Below are 18,805 nucleotides of genomic sequence, written 5' to 3'. Positions count from 1 at the left end.
CTTGGCTGTGATTGGTCATAGTATGTTGCTGCTTGCCGGTGTCCTTCATTTCCTCATTATCTGGCGTGAGAGGTTTGCACCATGTTCTACACAGATGTCTTGTTTCAGCTCGTTGATGGGAGCGTGACCTTTGACCTTTTTTCGACAAGCCAATCCTCCACACAATTCCTCAGCCCATGTCCAGTCATAGAATCACAGAATAGTTCGGGTTGGAAAGGACCTCAAGATCATCCAGTTCCAACCCCCCTGCCATGGGCAGGGACACCTCACACTAAACCATACCACCCAAGGCTTCATCCAACCTGGCCTTGAACACCGCCAGGGATGGAGCACTCACAACCTCCCTGGGCAACCCATTCTAGTGCCTCACCGCCCTAACAGGAAAGAATTTCCTCCTTAGATCCAATCTAAACTTCCCCTGTTTAAGTTTGAACCCGTTACCCCTTGTCCTGTCACTGCAGTCCCTGATGAAGAGTCCCTCCCCAGCATCCCTATAGGCCCCCTTCAGGTACTGGAAGCTGCTCTGAGGTCTCCACGCAGCCTTCTCTTCTCCAGGCTGAACAGCCCCAACTTCCTCAGCCTGTCTTCATACGGGAGGTGCTCCAGCCCCTGAGCATCCTCGTGGCCTCCTCTGGACTTGTTCCAACAGCTCCGTGTCCTTTTTATGTTGAGGACACCAGAACTGCACACAATGCTCCAGGTGAGGTCTCACAAGAGCAGAGTAGAGGGGCAGGATCACCTCCTTGTTGTTTTTCATGTGCCTTAGCATGCCTTCCAGGGGAATTTGCTCCAAGATTTTGCGAGGCAAAGAGGTGAGACTGACTTCTGCTTTCCAGGCAGGGCTCCCTGAATTACTCCAATTTCATATACAATTGTAAGTTAGGTTGCACTGTTTGAACCTTGGAAATGCTGTTTGTTAGGTGCTTGAGAGCTGGCAGGTTTTTATGTGTATCAGGATATGTACAGTGCAAACCATATATTTAGAGCATAAATAGGAAGCTGCTTCCTTTAGCTGTTGTGTTGTGTCCTGGAGTCTCTGTGTTTGCTCAGGTTCTTGTTCTGTTTCCTTGAAAGGGAAAATCCCATTTTGGCTCTGGCTTGGGTTCTTCAGTAGCACTGCCAGATTTTGCAGTTAAAGTGGTAAAGCATGTTGTGCATCCATCCACTTAAAGCATGTTGAGATGGTAGTCCTGCTTTTTTCTTGGGAGACAACAGTGATGATGATGATGGGGGGTGGGGTGGTCATTGTCCATGCTCTGTAGGGTGCTGTGTGGCAGTAGGGAGGATATCATGACTGAGCCTAACTCAAGCATTCCAGCACCTAAAAACTTGGTTTGTTTTTTTTTGTTTGTTTGTTTTTTCTTGGGTGGGATAGGTGTGATTGCTATGCTGTTTGTATCAGTCTGAGGAGCAATACCTGGAGAAATGCAGGGTTTCTTCCTAAGGGCCTGAAAGGCAAACTCTGAAACTTCTGTTACTGCCTTATAAATGAAGTGACCAAGCTGGAGTTTTGGTTTTGTCCTGAGTTTTTCAGGCTGGCTGCTGAAATCTAGTGCTCCCACAGGGACTGAGTTCCCCTTGCTAGCTGCTTGTGGTGGCCAAAGTAGGTGCAAGTACTGTGGCATGGTGGTCCATCTGCTTCATTTTTAACTGTTTTTCAGAAGCTTTAGATTGGTCTGGTATGTTAAACCTTGCCAGTAAGAACATCTTGGAAAGTATGTACTTGCCAAGCCCAGTGACACTTTCTGGATTATTCCAAAGAGGAATGGAGTTATTAAAAATAAAATAAAAAAATCAGGTACTGTGCTATTGAGAAATCTTGTTAACTTTTGTGCCTCTCCTCCTTCCTACAAAAGCTGTTTCAGTCAGTAGGCTTTTAAACCTGTATATAAAGGTAATGAATTACAGCTTGTCAGAGGTATACAAAAGAATAGGAAGTTTTCTGTAATTCTTGCTGCAGTTTGGAACACACTTTAAAATTCTTTCAGCACACAACTGCCTTGTCATTGAAAAATGCTTTCAGTATCCCCCCTTGAAAATGTCTTTTTCATGGGATGCAGGTTTTCCTGCACAAGCAGGATCTTGCATAGCTTCTAGGAGTAACACAGGGTTTTCTATGGCATGATGAAAGCCTGCAAGTCTACTGATGATTTGACTTCCCTTACAACTACTTTATCCACAATTTTATTTAAGCTAATAAACTTTCCAAAGAGCAGAATAGTCTTCACTGCCTGCGATAGGATTTGCTGCTCCTGGTGTTTTAAAATGTGGGCAGATGTTAAATAAGCTTTAGTTCTAAGTGTGAGGGAGTAAAAACCTTTGTGTGAAGGGGAAGAGTTCTTAAGTTCTATCCAGCACAGCCTCTTCAGCTCACCTTGGTGCTGCTCCTGTTTTGTTCTTGGAGAAGCTACAGTGCTGCAGGGGCTGCTTTGAATTCATGTGACCTAAGCGTCACACGTGCAAAGTTAACACATCACCTCTGCGATCCATCTCGATGATGAGGCAGAAATCATGGACTTCTGGTTTTGGCTGTATAGCCAAGACAGTAAAGCAATAATTTTAATCCTAAAATGGATCTTCAGACTCTTAGCACAAAGCCTAGTGACTTTCGTGTTTTGGTCAAGTAGAGCTTCAAAACAGTGACTCTCCAGCTTGATTCCACCTCTGATAAATTACAGTGCTGCTTCTCAGTGCGGCTTACAGCTTTCTTTGAGACTCTTAAGACTGTTGATTATTCAGGATTTGCTTTGGGATGCAATTTTATTGCATTGGCAATCTGTAATTTTACAGGTGAGATGTCAAGTCCCAAGTTTTTTGTTGTCATAGAAATTTATTAATCTGGCAAGCTCTGCTGTTGTAGCTGGAAAAAACTGTTTTGGTATAAGCCCCAACTGAGGGTTAGTTTATTGCAGTTCCCCGTGTGTTACTCATTCACAATTGTTTGTTTTGGTGTGTACAGTTGAGTGCAACGCTATTTTGATGGTGTCAATGTAAAATATTGCAGAGATGCTTAAAAAGCACTTTTAAAATAAACTTGTTATTGATGCTTTAAATGATTCTGACCTCTGTTGCTGTGTGGTATCTAATTCATTCTGCATCTGATTTTCTTCTTTCTCCCAGGGCTGGAAGGGTAGTCATTCTTAGAGAGCTTTTTACTAGCTATTGCAGCCTGGCAAAATGCAGAAACCAGTAAATGTGGTCAGGTATTGTGAAAACAACTAAGCTTGTGTTGTGAAAACTTTATAGTACTTCCTTGTAGATGTAGTTATGTCAAACAGCTTCTGTAAGTGAAGCTATCGATCAAGTCTGTGTTGCCAGTTCCTTTGTTAAACTTTAATTTACTTGTTTTACCAAGTTAGCTTGGAAGCAAAAAAATAAAAGAAAAAGCTGTGATATTGCTCCAGAACTTAAGTCTAATGTAATACTGTCTTTCAGGTGCCATGTTTCAGAACAGAGGAAGACAACTGAGAAAGAAGAGCTGAAGACAGTAACACAGAACCAGATAGATGCTAAGTGGGGGGGGGGGGGGGGGGGAATTAACCTGTCTCTGAGGTGACTAAAGGGGAATAATGGTGATTTTGCGCCAGGCTCGGCTGCCTGCTTCTGCCCCAACCAGCAATGAATCTTGACTCGCTCTCACTGGCCTTGTCTCAAATCAGCTACCTGGTGGACAATTTAACCAAGAAAAACTACCGAGCCAGCCAGCAGGAAATACAGCATGTAAGTAGACTAATGGTGCTACAAAAGAAATTCTGGAAGTGTCAAATGGAGTTTCTTTTCTCATTTGGACTGTGCTCTGCGGTGATCTCATGTGCATTGCTGTGCACTGTTTTTTGTGGTGTTGAGAATCACAGCTTGTGTCTCTGATATTCCATCTTTCAGGTCATGGAATACAGCAGCTCAGCTGAGACTAGTATTAAGTTTGTAGTTTAATATTAGGGTTTGCTGCTTTTGGAGGGTGGTATCCAAAGCTTTCCCAACTCTTTCAGGTTAAATCTTTCAACTTTTGGATGTTCCATAGAACACTGATTGGGAGAGGGAGGAAAAAATGCATTTACTGTTCAGTTGTTGCCCTGAAAGCATGAGTACATGGATACCTACATCTGAATGTCTGAATGCTTTCACTTTGTCAGATGCAACGTTTTTGTTCTTCATCTCACTGGATGAAGCGTGGCTTGGTGGTGAAGCCAAGCTGACTGTCTGGGCCCTGGGTTTTATAGGAGGCAGGCAGGGTAACTGCAAACTGAAACCCAAATATCTTAAGATCTGGGCAAGGATTCTGGTTTAGCTGACCTTTTTAAAAATAGCTTTGAGTAGCAGGATGGACTGAAAAGTATTATCCACAGAGAAGTGCTTAGGAGGAAGTGAATGTTACAGAGTCTGTTTTAGAAACTGGTTTAGTTCAGTTCCCAGCAGACAGCTGGGCCAGTTAAATATTCCCCGCCCCCATTACACTAGTGCAGTCCTGCAGTGATTTGCATCAGATTAAGAGGCCAGAGGGGTTATACAGAGTGAATTTCTAGTAACAGCTGACTTTAAAAGTGCATTCATTACTTATCTTGAGGCAAGGGGGTAATTTCAGCAGTATTCACTGCTTAAAATGATCTGGTAAGCCATGGAGATGGAATATGTCTTTTGTAACCTTTGTGAGCTTTCCATGCTTTTGCAAGTTCAGTGCTTGCAGGGAGCTCACCTGAGATCACTATTGGTTTCAACAGCCCATTTGTCCAGCAAGGTGTGACTGGGGCATGACTTGCAGATCTGTTACAAACACTTAGGTAAAGGATAATAAACATTGATCTGGGAGACGATAGGGTTGATCTGCCATTCATTTGGAATATAGATCTCTAAAATGGGGACCAATTGTTCTTTATCCTTCATGCCACACCTCAGGTTCACTGTGGTGAGAGACTAGAGTCTGGTCTGTGGAAATGGCTCTTTTGTGTATGGTTATAAGACAGATCTAGGATTTCAAGACTAAACTCTTAAAATCTCCATGATACCTTGTCCTTTTTATTGTTTTAACTTCCTGGTACTAATTTCCTTCTTTGGTTACTAGTACAATTTTTCCTTAGATGAAGAGATTATATATGCGTGCTTTAACTCTGTCTTACAGTACACTGGTATAAATTTTTGGCATAATTGTTTTACAAAGCTTATATCTAAGCACAATTGCATTTAAATATATCACTCAAGCATAACACTGACAAAGCTTGAGGTACTAATTTCTGCTTAAACATGCTCTAATTAGTCATTTAACATAGGTGATGCTTTAAGACTACCTCTGCTCTGGAGACGGGCTGAGAGAGGTGGGCTTGCTCAGCCTGGAGATGAGAAGGCTCTGGGGATACCTTAGAGCAGCTTCCAATGCCTAAAGGGGAAGATAGGAAATCTGGAAAGGGCTTTTGACAAGGGCCTGTAGGGACAGGATAAGGGGGAATGGCTTTAGCCTGACAGAGGGGAGGCTGAGATGAGATCTTAAGAAGTTGTGTCTCACCACCTGTGAGCAGGGGGTTGGAACTGGATGATCTTTAAGGTCCCTTCCAACCCAAACCATTCTGTGATTCTATGTTTTTTATCTCTCTCTACAGGAAAACTAGCAATTCTCATTCCTGTCACCTGGAAAAGCTTTTATGTGAATGTAGTTAGAGTTGAAAGATGCTACACTGCACTTCAAGCCTTCTCTTTCCCTCCTCCCCATATGTTAATTTTTTTTAATTATTTTTAATTATTTTGAAATATTTTGAATTATTATCCTTTTGAAGTTATTTCTGTGCAAGGATACAGAAAAGTTGCATTGATGGCTTTAGCATGTACAGCTTTTGTCTCTGTCCATCTGCTATGATGAATTCATTTTGGTCATAGCACCAAATAGCTCCCTAGATTACTCCAGCTTCATGCCACTCTTGTTACCACATCAAATCTACATATTTAACTGGGATTGCCTCAGCAAATTGTCTGTTTTCTGAAGCCTGAGCTAACCAGTAGACCTTGCTGTCCATTCAGTTTTACTGGCTTTTGCAGCATTCTGAGCATCTTCCTACCTAATCATGGGGGATGGCTGCTTTCAAAGACATAACTGGAGTGGGCTCTTTACTCTAGATTGATGTACCACAAGCCTCTGGTCAAGAAGCAGAGCTATATCCAACTTGGATGTTTCTTTCCAGCAGAAGTTGGCAGGCACTGGGATAAGCAGGCTGAGAGGGAAAGGGAAACATAGCGTCAGGTAACTGTAGAGGAATTGTAATGGGAACAATCAGAAACAGCAGAGCTGGAGCACACAGAATCTTTTTGCACAAATAAGCTACTGGCAAACAAGGATATTTATGATGGGGTGAAGTAGTGGACTTGATGGAGGCATTCAGTGCACATGCAGAGCTGCTGGTTTTTGCTGGCACATGTTGTGTCTGTCCTGGAGGAACAATGGCAAAAAACTTGCCAATAAAGGTTGTATTTGATGTTAGCTGTACTATTTAGACAAAAGAGGCAAGCTGCTGGTGATTGTGACTTCAAATTTCTGCCAGTATGGGTTTTATTAAAAACAAGTAATGCTGTTGTGTTAGATGAGATTTAAAGAAGTGAATAAGCACTGAAACATCCTGAAGATACTTCAGACAAAGCTGATGACCTGGTCTGTAGTCAAGAGTTAGACTTGAGGCAAATGACAGGGGATGCTAGCAAAGACGTAATGCTGTTAAGATGTAGTGATGAGTGATAGGTGTTGCAAATTAACAAATACACAGATCACCTCTTTCTGACTGAGGTGTAGAATTCGGTTGAATGAGCAAAATGACAGGGAAAAGACTTTGTAAAAAGTCTCAGCTGCAGGTGTTCAGACTGTGGCATTTGATTTTTTTTTTTTTTTTAAAGCTTGCTAATAAGCAAGTTTGAGATGAACTTTTTTTCTTTAGATGTCAGGAAACGCTTCCTGTGTAGTATTCCCTTATATTTTAAAAGACCCTGGAGTAATGGCAGTCAAGTCAGTCATGATCAGGAGAAAACGCAGAAGCTGCCTCAAAGATCTGTGGAGATGCTGTGTGGTGGCTTGGCTCTGGGATAAATTCCTGCTACACAGGCATAGCACAGAGGTGCAGGCTGTTCCATGGCCATACTCCTGCAGTTAGGCACTGTAGCTGTAGTAAAAAGTGAGGCCATGGCACTGTGTGGGTTCTGGGCTGCTTTGGTAGCAGAGAAGCTTGAAATCCTCCTCTAGGTTTCTTGAAAATCCCTTTTACTTAGCTTTTTAAGAATACTACCCATGAAATGCATGGCTTCTGTGTCAATGACTCATGTCTAAATCCTTTTTTTTTATCTCTTGGTTTATACTTTTCATTTGCCAGTAGGGTTAATGACTTGGTTTCTAAGGTTACTGACCAAAAAGGAACATTCTTAGCAGTTTTGTTAAAATTGTACATGACTTAACCACTAGAAGTACTGCTGTGTTCACAGTACTAGACCCAGATCTTGCTCTGTAATGACTATTCACTACCAAGTTATGGTTTGGGTTTTTCTTTTCCAGATTGTGAATAGGCACGGTCCTGAAGCAGACAGGCATTTACTACGCTGCCTATTCTCGCATGTGGATTTCAGCGGCGATGGTAAAAGCAGTGGCAAAGATTTTCATCAGGTACAGTTTGTACTAAGGAATCTGCTTATTACGTTTGGTTGTTAAAAATCTGCAATAAGATTTAAGCATGAAGGCAGGTAAGAGGTAGTAGAATCATAGAATAGTTAGGGTTGGAAAGGGCCTCAAGATCATCAAGTTCCAGCCCCCCTGCCATGGGCAGGGACACCTCACACTAAACCATCCCACCCAAGGCTTCATCCAGCCTGGCCTTGAACACTGCCAGGGATGGAGCACTCACAACCTCCCTGGGCAACCCATTCCAGTGTCTCACCACCCTCACAGGAAAGAATTTCCTCCTTAGATCCAATCTAAACTTCCCCTGTTTCAGTTTGAACCCGTTACCCCTTGTCCTGTCACTACAGTCCCTGATGAAGAGTCCCTCCCCAGCATCCCTATAGGCCCCCTTCAGGTACTGGAAGCTGCTCTGAGGTCCCCACGCAGCCTTCTCTTCTCCAGGCTGAACAGCCCCAACTTCCTCAGCCTGTCTTCATACGGGAGGTGCTCCAGTCCCCTGATCATCCTCGTGGCCTCCTCTGGACTTGTTCCAACAGTTCCATGTCCTTTTTATGTTGAGGACACCAGAACTGCACACAATGCTCCAGGTGAGGTCTCACAAGAGCAGAGCAGAGGGGCAGGATCACCTCCTTCGCCCTGCTGGTCACGCTCCTTTGGATGCAGCCCAGGATCCGGTTTGTTTCTGGGCTGCGAGCGCACACTGCAGCCGGCTCGTGTTCATTTTCTCATCGACCAGCACCCCCAAGGCCTTCTCTGCAGGGCCGCTCTGAATCTCTTCTCTGCCCAACCTGTAGCTGTGCCTGGGATTGCTCCGACCCAGGTGTAGGACCTTGCACTTGTCATGGTTGAACTTCATAAGGTTGGCACCAGCCCACCTCACAAGCGTGTCAAGGTCCCTCTGGATGGCATCCCTTCCCTCCAGCGTATCAACCGGACCACACAGCTTGGTGTCATCGGCAAACTTGCTGAGGGCGCACTCAATCCCACTGTCCATGTCAGCGATGAAGATGTTAAACAAGACCGGTCCCAACACTGATCCCTGAGAGACAACCACCAGTTGGACATGGAGCCATTGACCACAACTCTTTGTGTGCGGCCATCCAGCCAGTTCTTTATCCACCGAGTGGTCCATCCATCAAATTGATATCTCTCCAATTTAGAGACAAGGATGTTCTGTGGGACAGTGTGAAACGCTTTGCACAAGTCCAGGTAGATGACGTCAACTGCTTTACCCCTGTCCATCAGTTCTGTAGCCCCATCATAGAAGGCCACCAAATTGGTCAGGCAGGATTTCCCCCTAGTGAAGCCATGCTGGCTGTCACCAAGCACCTTGTTGTTTTTCATGTGCCTTAGCATGCCTTCCAGGAGAATGTGCTCCAAGATTTTGCCAGGCACAGAGGTGAGACTGACTGCTCTGTAATTCCCCGGGTCTTCCATTTTCCCCTTCTTGAAAATGGGGGTTATATTTCCCTTTTTCCAGTCGTCGGGAACTTCACCTGACTGCCATGATTTTTCAAATATGATGGCCAGTGGCTCAGCAACTTCATTCGCCAGCTCCTTCAGGACCCGCGGATGGATTCCATCAGGTCCCACGGACTTGTGCACGTTCAGATTTTGAAGATGGCCTCGAGCCAGATCCTCTCCCACAGTGGGCCCAAGGTCTTCATTCTCACAGTCCCTGCGTCTGCCTTCCAAGACTTGGGTGGTGCAGTCAGAGCCTTTGCCAGTGAAGACCGAGGCAAAGAAGTCATTCAGAACCTCAGCCTTCTCCAAATCCTGCGTAGCCAGTTCTGATAGCTTCCAGAGAAGGGCCCACGTTGTCCCTCGTCTGTCTTTTAGTTGCAATGTACCTGTAGAATCCCTTCCTGTCACATCCCTGTCCAAGTTTAATTCTAACGGGGCCTTATCTTTCCTAGCCTGGTCCCTAGCTTCCCGGATAGCATGCCTGTACTCTTCCCAGGCTGCCTGTCCTTATTTCCATTTTTTATAAGCCTCTTTTTCCCTTTGAATTTTCCTCAGCAGCTCCTTATCCATCCAAGGAGGTCTCCTGGCCCTCCTGCCGCACTTCCTTCTAGTTGGGATGCAGCACTCCTGAGCTTGTAGCAGGTGATCCTTTAGTAGTTTTAAGCTGACTTCTTTTGTGGTCTATGGCCTTTCAATTGCAGGCATGTTTTGCTTGTCCTCAGTCAGAAGACAACAAATTGTTGATATATGACTCTTATAGTTGCTTGATCTGGAAAACCAGATAGCTTTAGTACAATTGCTTTTACCAGCATGTGCAGTGCTCTATTTTGAAAGCCTTTCTTTGTTTTTTAGAACTTCGTCCAAATCCACTTACTGACACTTCTGATGTCTGTTCTCTGAGGAACGTTTTCATCCTTAAGCCATTTTGCCACAGGCTTTTTAGCTCGTAAATGGAATCAAATATTCTTAGATTGTCTTTTGCAATGTGGGAAGATGCTTGCAGAAAACGAAATATTGCATGTATGATGGAGATTGTTTGATCACTTAGTCTTAAAAGGGAAAGCTAACCAAACCTGAAGAAAACTGGAATAAAAAACTTTGCCATTAATGAGAATTTGCGCAGTTAAAAAGACCTTATCTTTGTTTAATTTTGCTGCACACTGTGGACAGTAGAAGCTATGTTTTATTGTCCTGTTATGAAGCAATGTGAGGGTTTTCAAGTTATCTTGTTCTTTTCAGACTCAGTTTCTGATCCAGGAGTGTGTATTGCTGATTACAAAACCAAACTTTATCTCGACGCTGTCTTACGCCATTGACAATCCATTGCACTATCAGAAGGTTTGTATGTTTTTTGAAGGGGATCCCAGTGTCAGTAACTGCAGTGAAGTGGTCTGTAGGTGACCAGTTGGTTTTCCCTTGGGTTTTTCCTGGATTGTTTTTTTTATGGCTAAGATTGGTTGCACTTAAGTCTTCAAAAAATTTAGCTTGTCCACAAGTTGGATTAGTTAGAGCAAGTTAGTCACTTGGAATGACTGCAGACTAATTTTAAAGCTTAATCTAAGGTTAGTAGTTTATGGCTTGTTTGTGGTAGCTAGAACCGAAATAATTCATCAGTGCTTCTCTTTCAATATCAAAGCCACGATAGTGGTTTGAGAGTGAAAGAGTGGGATATGCAGAAGAAACTTTTAGTTTAGATGTATCTAAAAGTAGTTCCAAAGATGTCTGTTTAGCCACATAAGCTTTGTGTTAACCTACACAATAGTTTCTAATATTCCAGATATACAAATGAACTCTGGGTAGACTGCTGCATTTCAAAAGACACTAATTCCATAACAGCTTCCATTTAACTCTTCTTGTCTGTTTCAGAGTCTAAAGCCTTCACCCCACTTATTTGCCCAATTGAGTAAAGTCATCAAACTAAGTAAGGTTCAAGAGGTAGGTGAACACTTATTTTGAAAATACTTTAATGTTTTTTGACTAAGCTTGTTAGCAAGGATGATGTCCCCTTACTGTGATACTCATTCTTGTTTGTAGGTGATTTTTGGTCTTGCTTTACTGAACTCTTTCAGCTCAGATCTACGAGGTTTTGGTAAGTGAAGTTTCTGAAGTACTGCAGCAGGGATGCATTTTTTCTTTGTAAGCAGTGAGCGAGCTTTCTGGAGATGGATAGAAGTGTGTCTGCATGACCTGAGTAATGCAAGACCTTGCAATTAGTGGTGCCATTTGAGTCTAACACCATTTTGAGAGGGATAGTAGATAGCACAGTCACCTTGTCTTATATGAAGTTGAAGGTCTCTTCCATGAATGACTTGTTAGATAATGAATCAAATTGAGGTACTGTGATATTTTCTTTTAGCTGTCCAGTAATATTTGAGTTCTGAGGTATGGGTTAAGACTTCTATTTAACTCTTAACTGTTGTGGCTTGCAGTAAACAAACTCAGATTAAGAGAATAGTACCTAGCTAGAAAGAGTCTTCACATTAAAAAGAAATTCAGGTTTTGATTCTTGCCTCTTTTTTCTTCAAAAGCTGCCCAGTTTATCAAACAGAAACTCCCGGATCTTTTGCGCTCTTACGTTGACGCGGACGTCAGTGGAAATCAAGAAGGTGGCTTCCAAGATATTGCAATAGAGGTCCTGCACCTTCTCCTCTCCCATCTCCTTTTTGAGCAGAAGGGAGCCTTTGGGGTAGGACAGGAACAGATTGACACTTTCCTCAAAACATTACGTAGAGGTAAGTGTGGTGGTTGTCAGGAAGCCTGACTAAATGCAGACTTTGAAATGGATTTTTGTAACTTACTGCCAGTGCAGTATGTTACAGATGGTGGGGAGCTTGTACGTTTTCAGAACTCTGTCAACTGACAGAAAAATACCATTGTCTTGGCATAATGTACTGGGGTTTATTTCAGTGAGCAGTAATGTGGTATCATGTTTGTTTTTTCTGAGGAGTGATAAATCAGTATTAAGTAGGGGGTATTTGAATCTATGCTTGTGGGGGATGGTATTTGTAGATTTAACTTAAAGCAACTCGGTGCAGGGTAGTTTGAAAACTTGAGCTCCTTACAGCATAAGGAACAAACATTTCAAACAGGTATAGTATATTTTAAGCACTGGGTTGTGCACTAGCACAGGGAGGGAAGTGCTTTTGAATAAAACTGGTTAATTTCTTGGAAGCTACCATGGTCCTTGTGATGGCAGGGTAGTGTCTTCCTTTCTGAAATGGTGTTTGCTGTAAACCCATCAGAATAAGGATTTGGACTTGAGAAACTAACTGGATTTAACTGATCCCACTCCCTGGCTCTCTCCAGACCTAGAGCAAAGCACCCCTTATACAAGAGCAAAATATTTATTGCTTGTTGAAGTATGAACTAAGAAGTTATACTTAAATGAAGATTTAGTGTATTAGCTTCTGTAATTCCCCCCACTTTGTTTTGGGAAATTGGGAACTCTTTTCTGAGTGTCTCCAAAGAGTATGGAGACATTATGCATCACCTTAACTAAGGATAATGCTGTCTCAGGAAAGCCCACCCATGAGGTGTCTTTGCTGCTTTCCACTGTGGACTGAACTCCCATCCACACATCTGGTTCTCTTGTTACTGTGTCTTCCTTAGACTTTGCTTCCCAGGGAGGAAGAAGGGAGCATTCTCTCTTTTCATGCCAAGTGCCTGGTTTAGATTGCCTAGACTTCTTAGACTCAATAGCAGGTCCTTTGTTTCCTAATACTTCCTGTGTTGGAGGAGAGGCTTTTGCTGTCCTACTTGTGTTATTTCCTGCTCTGTGTTTAGTTTGTGGTTTTTTTTTTTTGTTTGTTTGCTTTTGTTTTTTTGTTCTTGTTTATAACTGCTGTTACTGACAGTCCAATTCTAAACTTGCTATTAGCCCTTTTGGGCAGCTGCAGTTGACCCTGTGGGAACCCAGTCTATTCTACATTCTTATTCTCTAGGAATACAAGGGCCTGTAGAGATAGGATGGAGAATGGCTTTAAGCTAACAGAGGAAAGATTTAGATCAGATATAAGGAAGAAATTCTTCCCTGTGGGGGTGCTGAGGCGCTGGCACAGGGTGCCCAGAGAAGCTGTGGCTGCCCCATCCCTGGCAGTGCTCAAGGCCAGGTTGGACACAGGGGCTTGGAGCAAGCTGCTCCAGTGGAAGGGGTCCCTGCCTGTGGCAGGGGTTGGAACTGGATGAGCTTTAAGCTCCCTTCAACCCAAACCAGTCTATGAATATTCAAGTGCCTGTAGAGAATGGGGAGCTGGGATGGAGGGATGCTGTGTGAGTGAGTGCCCTCTTGATTTCTGCAGCAGTGGGGAAACTAGCACAGCAGTCAAATTATTTCAAAGTCACTTGCATGCAACTAGTGTTCTGGGGTTTTTTGACACTTTTTTTTTTTTCTTGTCTTTAGATTTTCCCCAGGAGTGTTGTCCTGTGGTGCTTTCACCACTTCTCTACCCTGAAAAACGGGACATTCTAATGGACAGGATCCTGCCTGATTCTGGAGGGATAGCCAAAACCATGATGGAGAGTTCTCTGGCAGATTTCATGCAAGAAGTTGGTTATGGCTTTTGTACAAGGTTTGTAGGCATCTTGGGTAGTAGTGGTTTTCCTTCTTGTTTCTTGAGACAAAGGGTAAAAAACACTTGCAGTACTAAAATAACTAGAACCTCACTGAGTATTGTGAGGTCTCTTGTTTTAATTCCTGTTTTATATTTTGCTTTCTTCTAATGTGTGTAGCATGTCTGTTGAGATTGTAAAGGTATTCAAATTCTTCATGAAGGTTTTATAAGAATTTGACAATTGCCCTTTCTTGTTTTAAGTAAAACCGAAATGGCTAGGCAGAATAAATCCCAACTAAATCTTACTAGATCTTTGGAAGAGCTTTGCTTTTGTGCCAGGCTGCTCTTAGCTCCCTGTTCATATGAAACAGGTTACAGAAGAACTGAATGTAATAGTCTTGCTTCAAGAGTTGGCCAGCAGCAGCTTTCTGTTTGTACTGGGGTTTGATCAGTGTGGTACACAGTATGACTGAGATCGTTTGTAGCTGTAGGATCTAATTATGATAGTGAAATGCTAGAGTATCTTCACAGCTGCATCAGTCTTTGCCTGCTTAGGCTTATTTTGGTAAAATACAGCTCTTAAACTCAGCCTGGATCTGCACATATGTTCGTAGCAATACATGACCCACGTCTTCAGTGGTGTTCCATATTCTTGCTCTGTGCCCCTAGTCTGAAATGTTAGATGGGAAGCTGTCACTTGGACTTGCTGGAGCCATGCAAAATGGGCTGTCATGTACAGAATCCTATGGGTTTGCAGGTGTGGCCTCAATAGGACTGAAGAGCTTTGCATATGGCATAAGTATTGTGTTATATGGGCTATTTGCTTATATGCAAGTTGGAATAGTTACTAGAAAAGCAGGAGAAGCTAGACTACTTAGAAGCTTTCTTTTGAAGAGTTAATTTGGCTATATTACATTATTCATTATATATTGAATGTCTTTCCTGCTGTATACCTACTATCTGCACAAATCCAGCTCAACTTCTGAATACTGTTTTTAAGGATTTAGGATAGTGCTCTAATAGTGGTAACAGGAGCCTGCAAGCCTGTGGCTGGTTTTGATGGGGGCCTTAGTCTTAGCCCTCAATATGAACTTAATGTGTTGTGTGGTTTTTGTTGGGGTTTTTTTGTTCGTTTTTCTTTTTGTGTTTGTTTTTTCCTTTTTATTATTTTTTTGTGGGGTGTGTGTTTTGGTGGTTTTTTTTTTTGTTTTGTTTTGTTTTTTTTTTTAGGAAGATCCATTTAAGAAGCATAAGCTAAGAGAACTAAATGATTTTGTATTTTAAAAGACTAGTGACTACTTTTGGGGAGATGATAAAATCTGTTTTTCACATAAGTTTCTGTTCAAATAGGGAAGTGAGGAAACACAATGTGTTGGAAGATGTTGAAAATTTTCCTTTGTTAAACACTGTTTTAGGAGGCATATGTTATCTGTACTGATGCTGTATGCATCTTGTTGGCCTAAAGAAGTGTTCACAAAGTGAAACGCATTGCAAAAAAGGGCTTTCAGTTCTAAAATTGAAACTTCAGCATCTGCTCATTGTTTGGTTTTTGGGCTCCTCAAAGGTTGTTGTTAACAACCTCTGCTCAGAGACACCTGGCCTTGCACAAGGCCAGAAGGCATCCATACTTTCATAGCTTACCTTTTGAACAGTGCACGTCATTGGTTTGAACATGCATTCTCAAAGCCTTTGTTTTACTTTTAGCTAGCAAAAACTTCACTCTTTGAAGCTGTATAACAGGTCAATGCATGGAAGTGTTTCTAACAGCAAACTGCTAAACCTACCCTGTGCTTTTGCTTTGACAGAGCATAGCCTGTGAAACATCTCTTGCTGTCACTTAAGTAGACCTAGCTTTGAACTGAATACATGGCACAGCATGTTTCATTTAAATAATTGCATGGAGCTTCTACCGAATTTCTCTTCTTGCTTCTCATGGAATTTTATTATATTGGATCATTTGACTAATGTGACTGAGGCTGAGTGAATGGTTATGGTTTAGTTTGTGATTAGTTTCTCCCAACTGTACATACAGGTCTTGTTTTGGTCTGTCTTATGTTGTGCCACAGTGAAACCTGCTTTTGAATTAAGATCTCTCTGGGTTTGTGTGTGTGTCTTTGTTTGGTTTTTTAAATTCTTTTTTTTTTTTTTTATTTTTTATTTTTAATATATCTTAGCATGGAAGAATGTCGCAACATAATCATGCAGTTTGGTGTTCGGGAAGTTACAGCTGCCCAGGTTGCCAGGGTTTTGGGGATGATGGCTCGAACTCATTCGGGGTTGACAGATGGTATTCCATTACAAGTGAGTGACCTATTGGGCTTAGATATATTTTAATCAGCAGATAATAAGGAGTTAAAATGCTGTTCTCTAGTAGTTCAAGACTTGCTTTTATTATTCAACACTTACAAGTCTAACTGTTCTGCTGAAAATGTCTATAACACATTCTTGAATGAAAGATTCTCAGTTGTGTGCAACTGGTGACATTACTGGTCTGAACTTTTTGCCTTTATAGTGCTGGGAGTTATGTAGCTAGGGGCTTTTGAGACTGCTTTATTCTTACCTAGTATTTAATGGAGTGTATTTAACTTGCAGTCTATTTCGGCTCCTGGCAGTGGGATTTGGAGTGATGGGAAAGATAAAAGTGATGGAGCACAAGCCCATACCTGGAATGTGGAGGTCTTAATTGATGTTCTTAAAGAGCTGGTAAGTTTTGTGAGCATCTTGGCCTTTATGCAGAATATCTTCAAGAAGGGCATGTCTCGGTGTGAATATAAAGCATTTTAAGCTCCTAGCAGCCTGAATGGCTTTGAATCTCATTAATATAGCTGTGTTGCTGTACTTAAATGACTAGTAGTGTTCTTTCCTCATGAACAAGAATATTTTGAGGAGTTGTGGGGAAAAAGCTGTCTGAATGGCAAACTTGGGTGCAGCTTCAGATTTTATTCCACACTGCTCCCATGTACTCCAGCATATGTCCTCTGAGGGTTTGTGTGCTTGAACTTACTTCTGGCAGTGGAAAGTTTAGTGCATCAGGCACCTTGTTTTAGAAAACATCTCACTGTAGGCATTGATGATGAAAAGGCAAAATATTTTTGTAGCTACTCATTCCAAAACACTAAATGTTTCTTGTGTGTGATGAGGCTTCAGAAATAAGAACCTTTCTCCACCACTTCTAAGCAGCAATTTTTGCAATTAACTCGGTGAAATGTGAGTGCCATTACCTTTGCCTACCTTATATTGGGTGATTTTATTTATTATTTTTTTTTGTACATCATCTGTAATCTATGCAGGTGTCCCTGCTTTATTTTCCTAAATCTTGGAACATACAACTAGCTTTCTTTGGTGCTCGTGTATCTCTGAAATGAGTGGTCTGTGGTCCACAGTGCCCATGGTTCCCTCCAAGCTCCCTCATCCTTATGGTTTCATGCTACTGCTGAAAATCAAATAGGTGCTTTGCAATTACTTGCAGTGTACATTATCCAAAAGGAAAAGCAAGTTCTGCTTGCCAGGTTGTCAGACCCTTTTGCCTTTTATTGGAGGGCATATGGAAGTCTACAAAAGGAATGAGTTAGCATGCTAAGAAAGGGGTTGTGTGTTTGTGGGTTTTGGTTTTGTTGTTTGTTTTTTTGGGTTTTTTTGTTTTGTTTTGAGGAACTCTTAATGAAATGTTTGGAAGGATAGACATTACTGCCTGTGGTGCTGGGGAAGTGCAATCTCACAGGCTAGTTTCAAACATTAACTTGCATCAAGTTCTCACAACTATCTAAATCCTGTTCTTTTTAAAACCAAAGCCCTTGCTTTCAACTAGAAGTCAGGTGTATGTTAAGCTGGGCAAATTACTGATGAAGAGGGGTTCTTACAAGACAGTGTTGAAGACTCTAATGTTTAAGGCTGACTACCTGTTTTTCTGGTTGCAGAATCCTAGCCTAGACTTCAAAGTAGTAACCTATGAATTGGACCATCTGGGATTTCAGATTCGTGACAGCAAGGGCCTGCATATTGTGGTGTTCGGCATCCAGAGAGGGCTGGGCATGGAAGTTTTTCCTGTTAATGCCATATATAGACCTTGGAAGCATGCAGAGGGCCAGGTAAGCGTACTAGTGTTTCTGCTGTATCTGTACAACACCTGCCAAGTTCCTGGATTTATTGAAAGGTAAATGTGGATTGGTAATGTGAATTTTGAGACAAGCCACACTGGAGAACTTGGCCTGTTAAGGCATAGGCCTCAGGTATGTTACTGAAGTACAGTCTGTTAATTGAACAGTGTCTGCATTGTTTGAGAGGAGATGGTCACTTGCTGTACATGTGTGGCAGCACCTTTGGTTTTAGCAGAATTCTGGTGCATGATTCAGCTGAGTGTAGAACTGTTGCTGCACAGTTGTGCTGTGAGCTTTTTTTACCTGGCTACATGAAAGGGCTACATCTTTGTGCAGACAAGTCCCCTCAGCACATCTGTATCTTGTTTTCAGAAATCCTGGGGGAAGTGTGAGGTTCAGTCTTATGTAAAACACTGATAATATATCTTGGCTCATCTCTACTGATTCATTGATTTGCATAATTTTCAGAAATGTGGCAGTCGATAAAGTGGAAGGAACCCTAAACTCTAAATAAACTATTTCTGTTGTCTTTTATTCCAGCTCTCCTTCATTCAACATTCCCTCATAAACCCTGACATCTTCTGTTTTGCCGACTACCCTTGTCATACTGTTGCCACAGATATCCTGAAGGCACCACCAGAGGATGACAACAGGGAAATCGCTACATGGTAAACCTGCTTCCAACTGCTTTTCATACCTAGAGTTAGATTACTTGTCTGGTCAAATGTGGCTTTGTAGTCATGCAACCAGATTTTTAGCTGTGTATATCCCAAGACATCAGTATTTTTACAACGTTTGATTGATGAAAGTTCTCATGTTACCTGAACTTCTCATGTGTTTCCATAATATTTGAAAGTGTACTGCTAGTTCCTGCTTTTATTGGAGTCATCTAGTTCTCTGGAGAATTTCTGCTAATATAATTTGGGACGTACTGTGAGCTGATAGAAAGGTTTAGAGGTGGTAAGAATTTAAATGTCTTTCCCAGGATGACATTAGTGAAACCTGCTTTACTTGTGTTGAGGTTTAAGCCCAGCCACGTAGCTTGCTCTCTC

The 18,805-nt window shown here is 42.1% G+C and overlaps 1 protein-coding gene across 11 annotated transcripts in view; it reads left to right on the top strand.

The window, feature by feature from the left end:
• Positions 1 to 3,535: 3,535 nt before the first annotated feature.
• LOC136004476 (CCR4-NOT transcription complex subunit 1-like) overlaps positions 3,536 to 18,805 on the top strand; it is a 70,520-nt gene continuing 55,250 nt past the window's right edge. For all 11 annotated transcript variants that reach the window (XM_065660984.1, XM_065660980.1, XM_065660985.1 and 8 more), the window contains exons 1-11: positions 3,536 to 3,720; positions 7,520 to 7,627; positions 10,346 to 10,444; positions 10,973 to 11,041; positions 11,141 to 11,195; positions 11,635 to 11,838; positions 13,506 to 13,674; positions 15,831 to 15,957; positions 16,249 to 16,359; positions 17,574 to 17,744; positions 18,294 to 18,421. In XM_065660984.1, the coding sequence (XP_065517056.1) occupies positions 3,619 to 3,720; positions 7,520 to 7,627; positions 10,346 to 10,444; positions 10,973 to 11,041; positions 11,141 to 11,195; positions 11,635 to 11,838; positions 13,506 to 13,674; positions 15,831 to 15,957; positions 16,249 to 16,359; positions 17,574 to 17,744; positions 18,294 to 18,421 (1,343 nt within the window). In that variant the 5' untranslated portion in view covers positions 3,536 to 3,618. The remainder of the gene's footprint in view (positions 3,721 to 7,519; positions 7,628 to 10,345; positions 10,445 to 10,972; positions 11,042 to 11,140; positions 11,196 to 11,634; positions 11,839 to 13,505; positions 13,675 to 15,830; positions 15,958 to 16,248; positions 16,360 to 17,573; positions 17,745 to 18,293; positions 18,422 to 18,805) is intronic.

This window comes from Lathamus discolor, chromosome W (genome assembly GCF_037157495.1).
Source record: "Lathamus discolor isolate bLatDis1 chromosome W, bLatDis1.hap1, whole genome shotgun sequence".
In the NCBI taxonomy this organism is placed as follows: Eukaryota; Metazoa; Chordata; class Aves; order Psittaciformes; family Psittacidae; genus Lathamus; species Lathamus discolor.
Note: the sequence above shows the minus strand (reverse complement) of the source record. Positions and strands in the feature narration are given on the sequence as shown.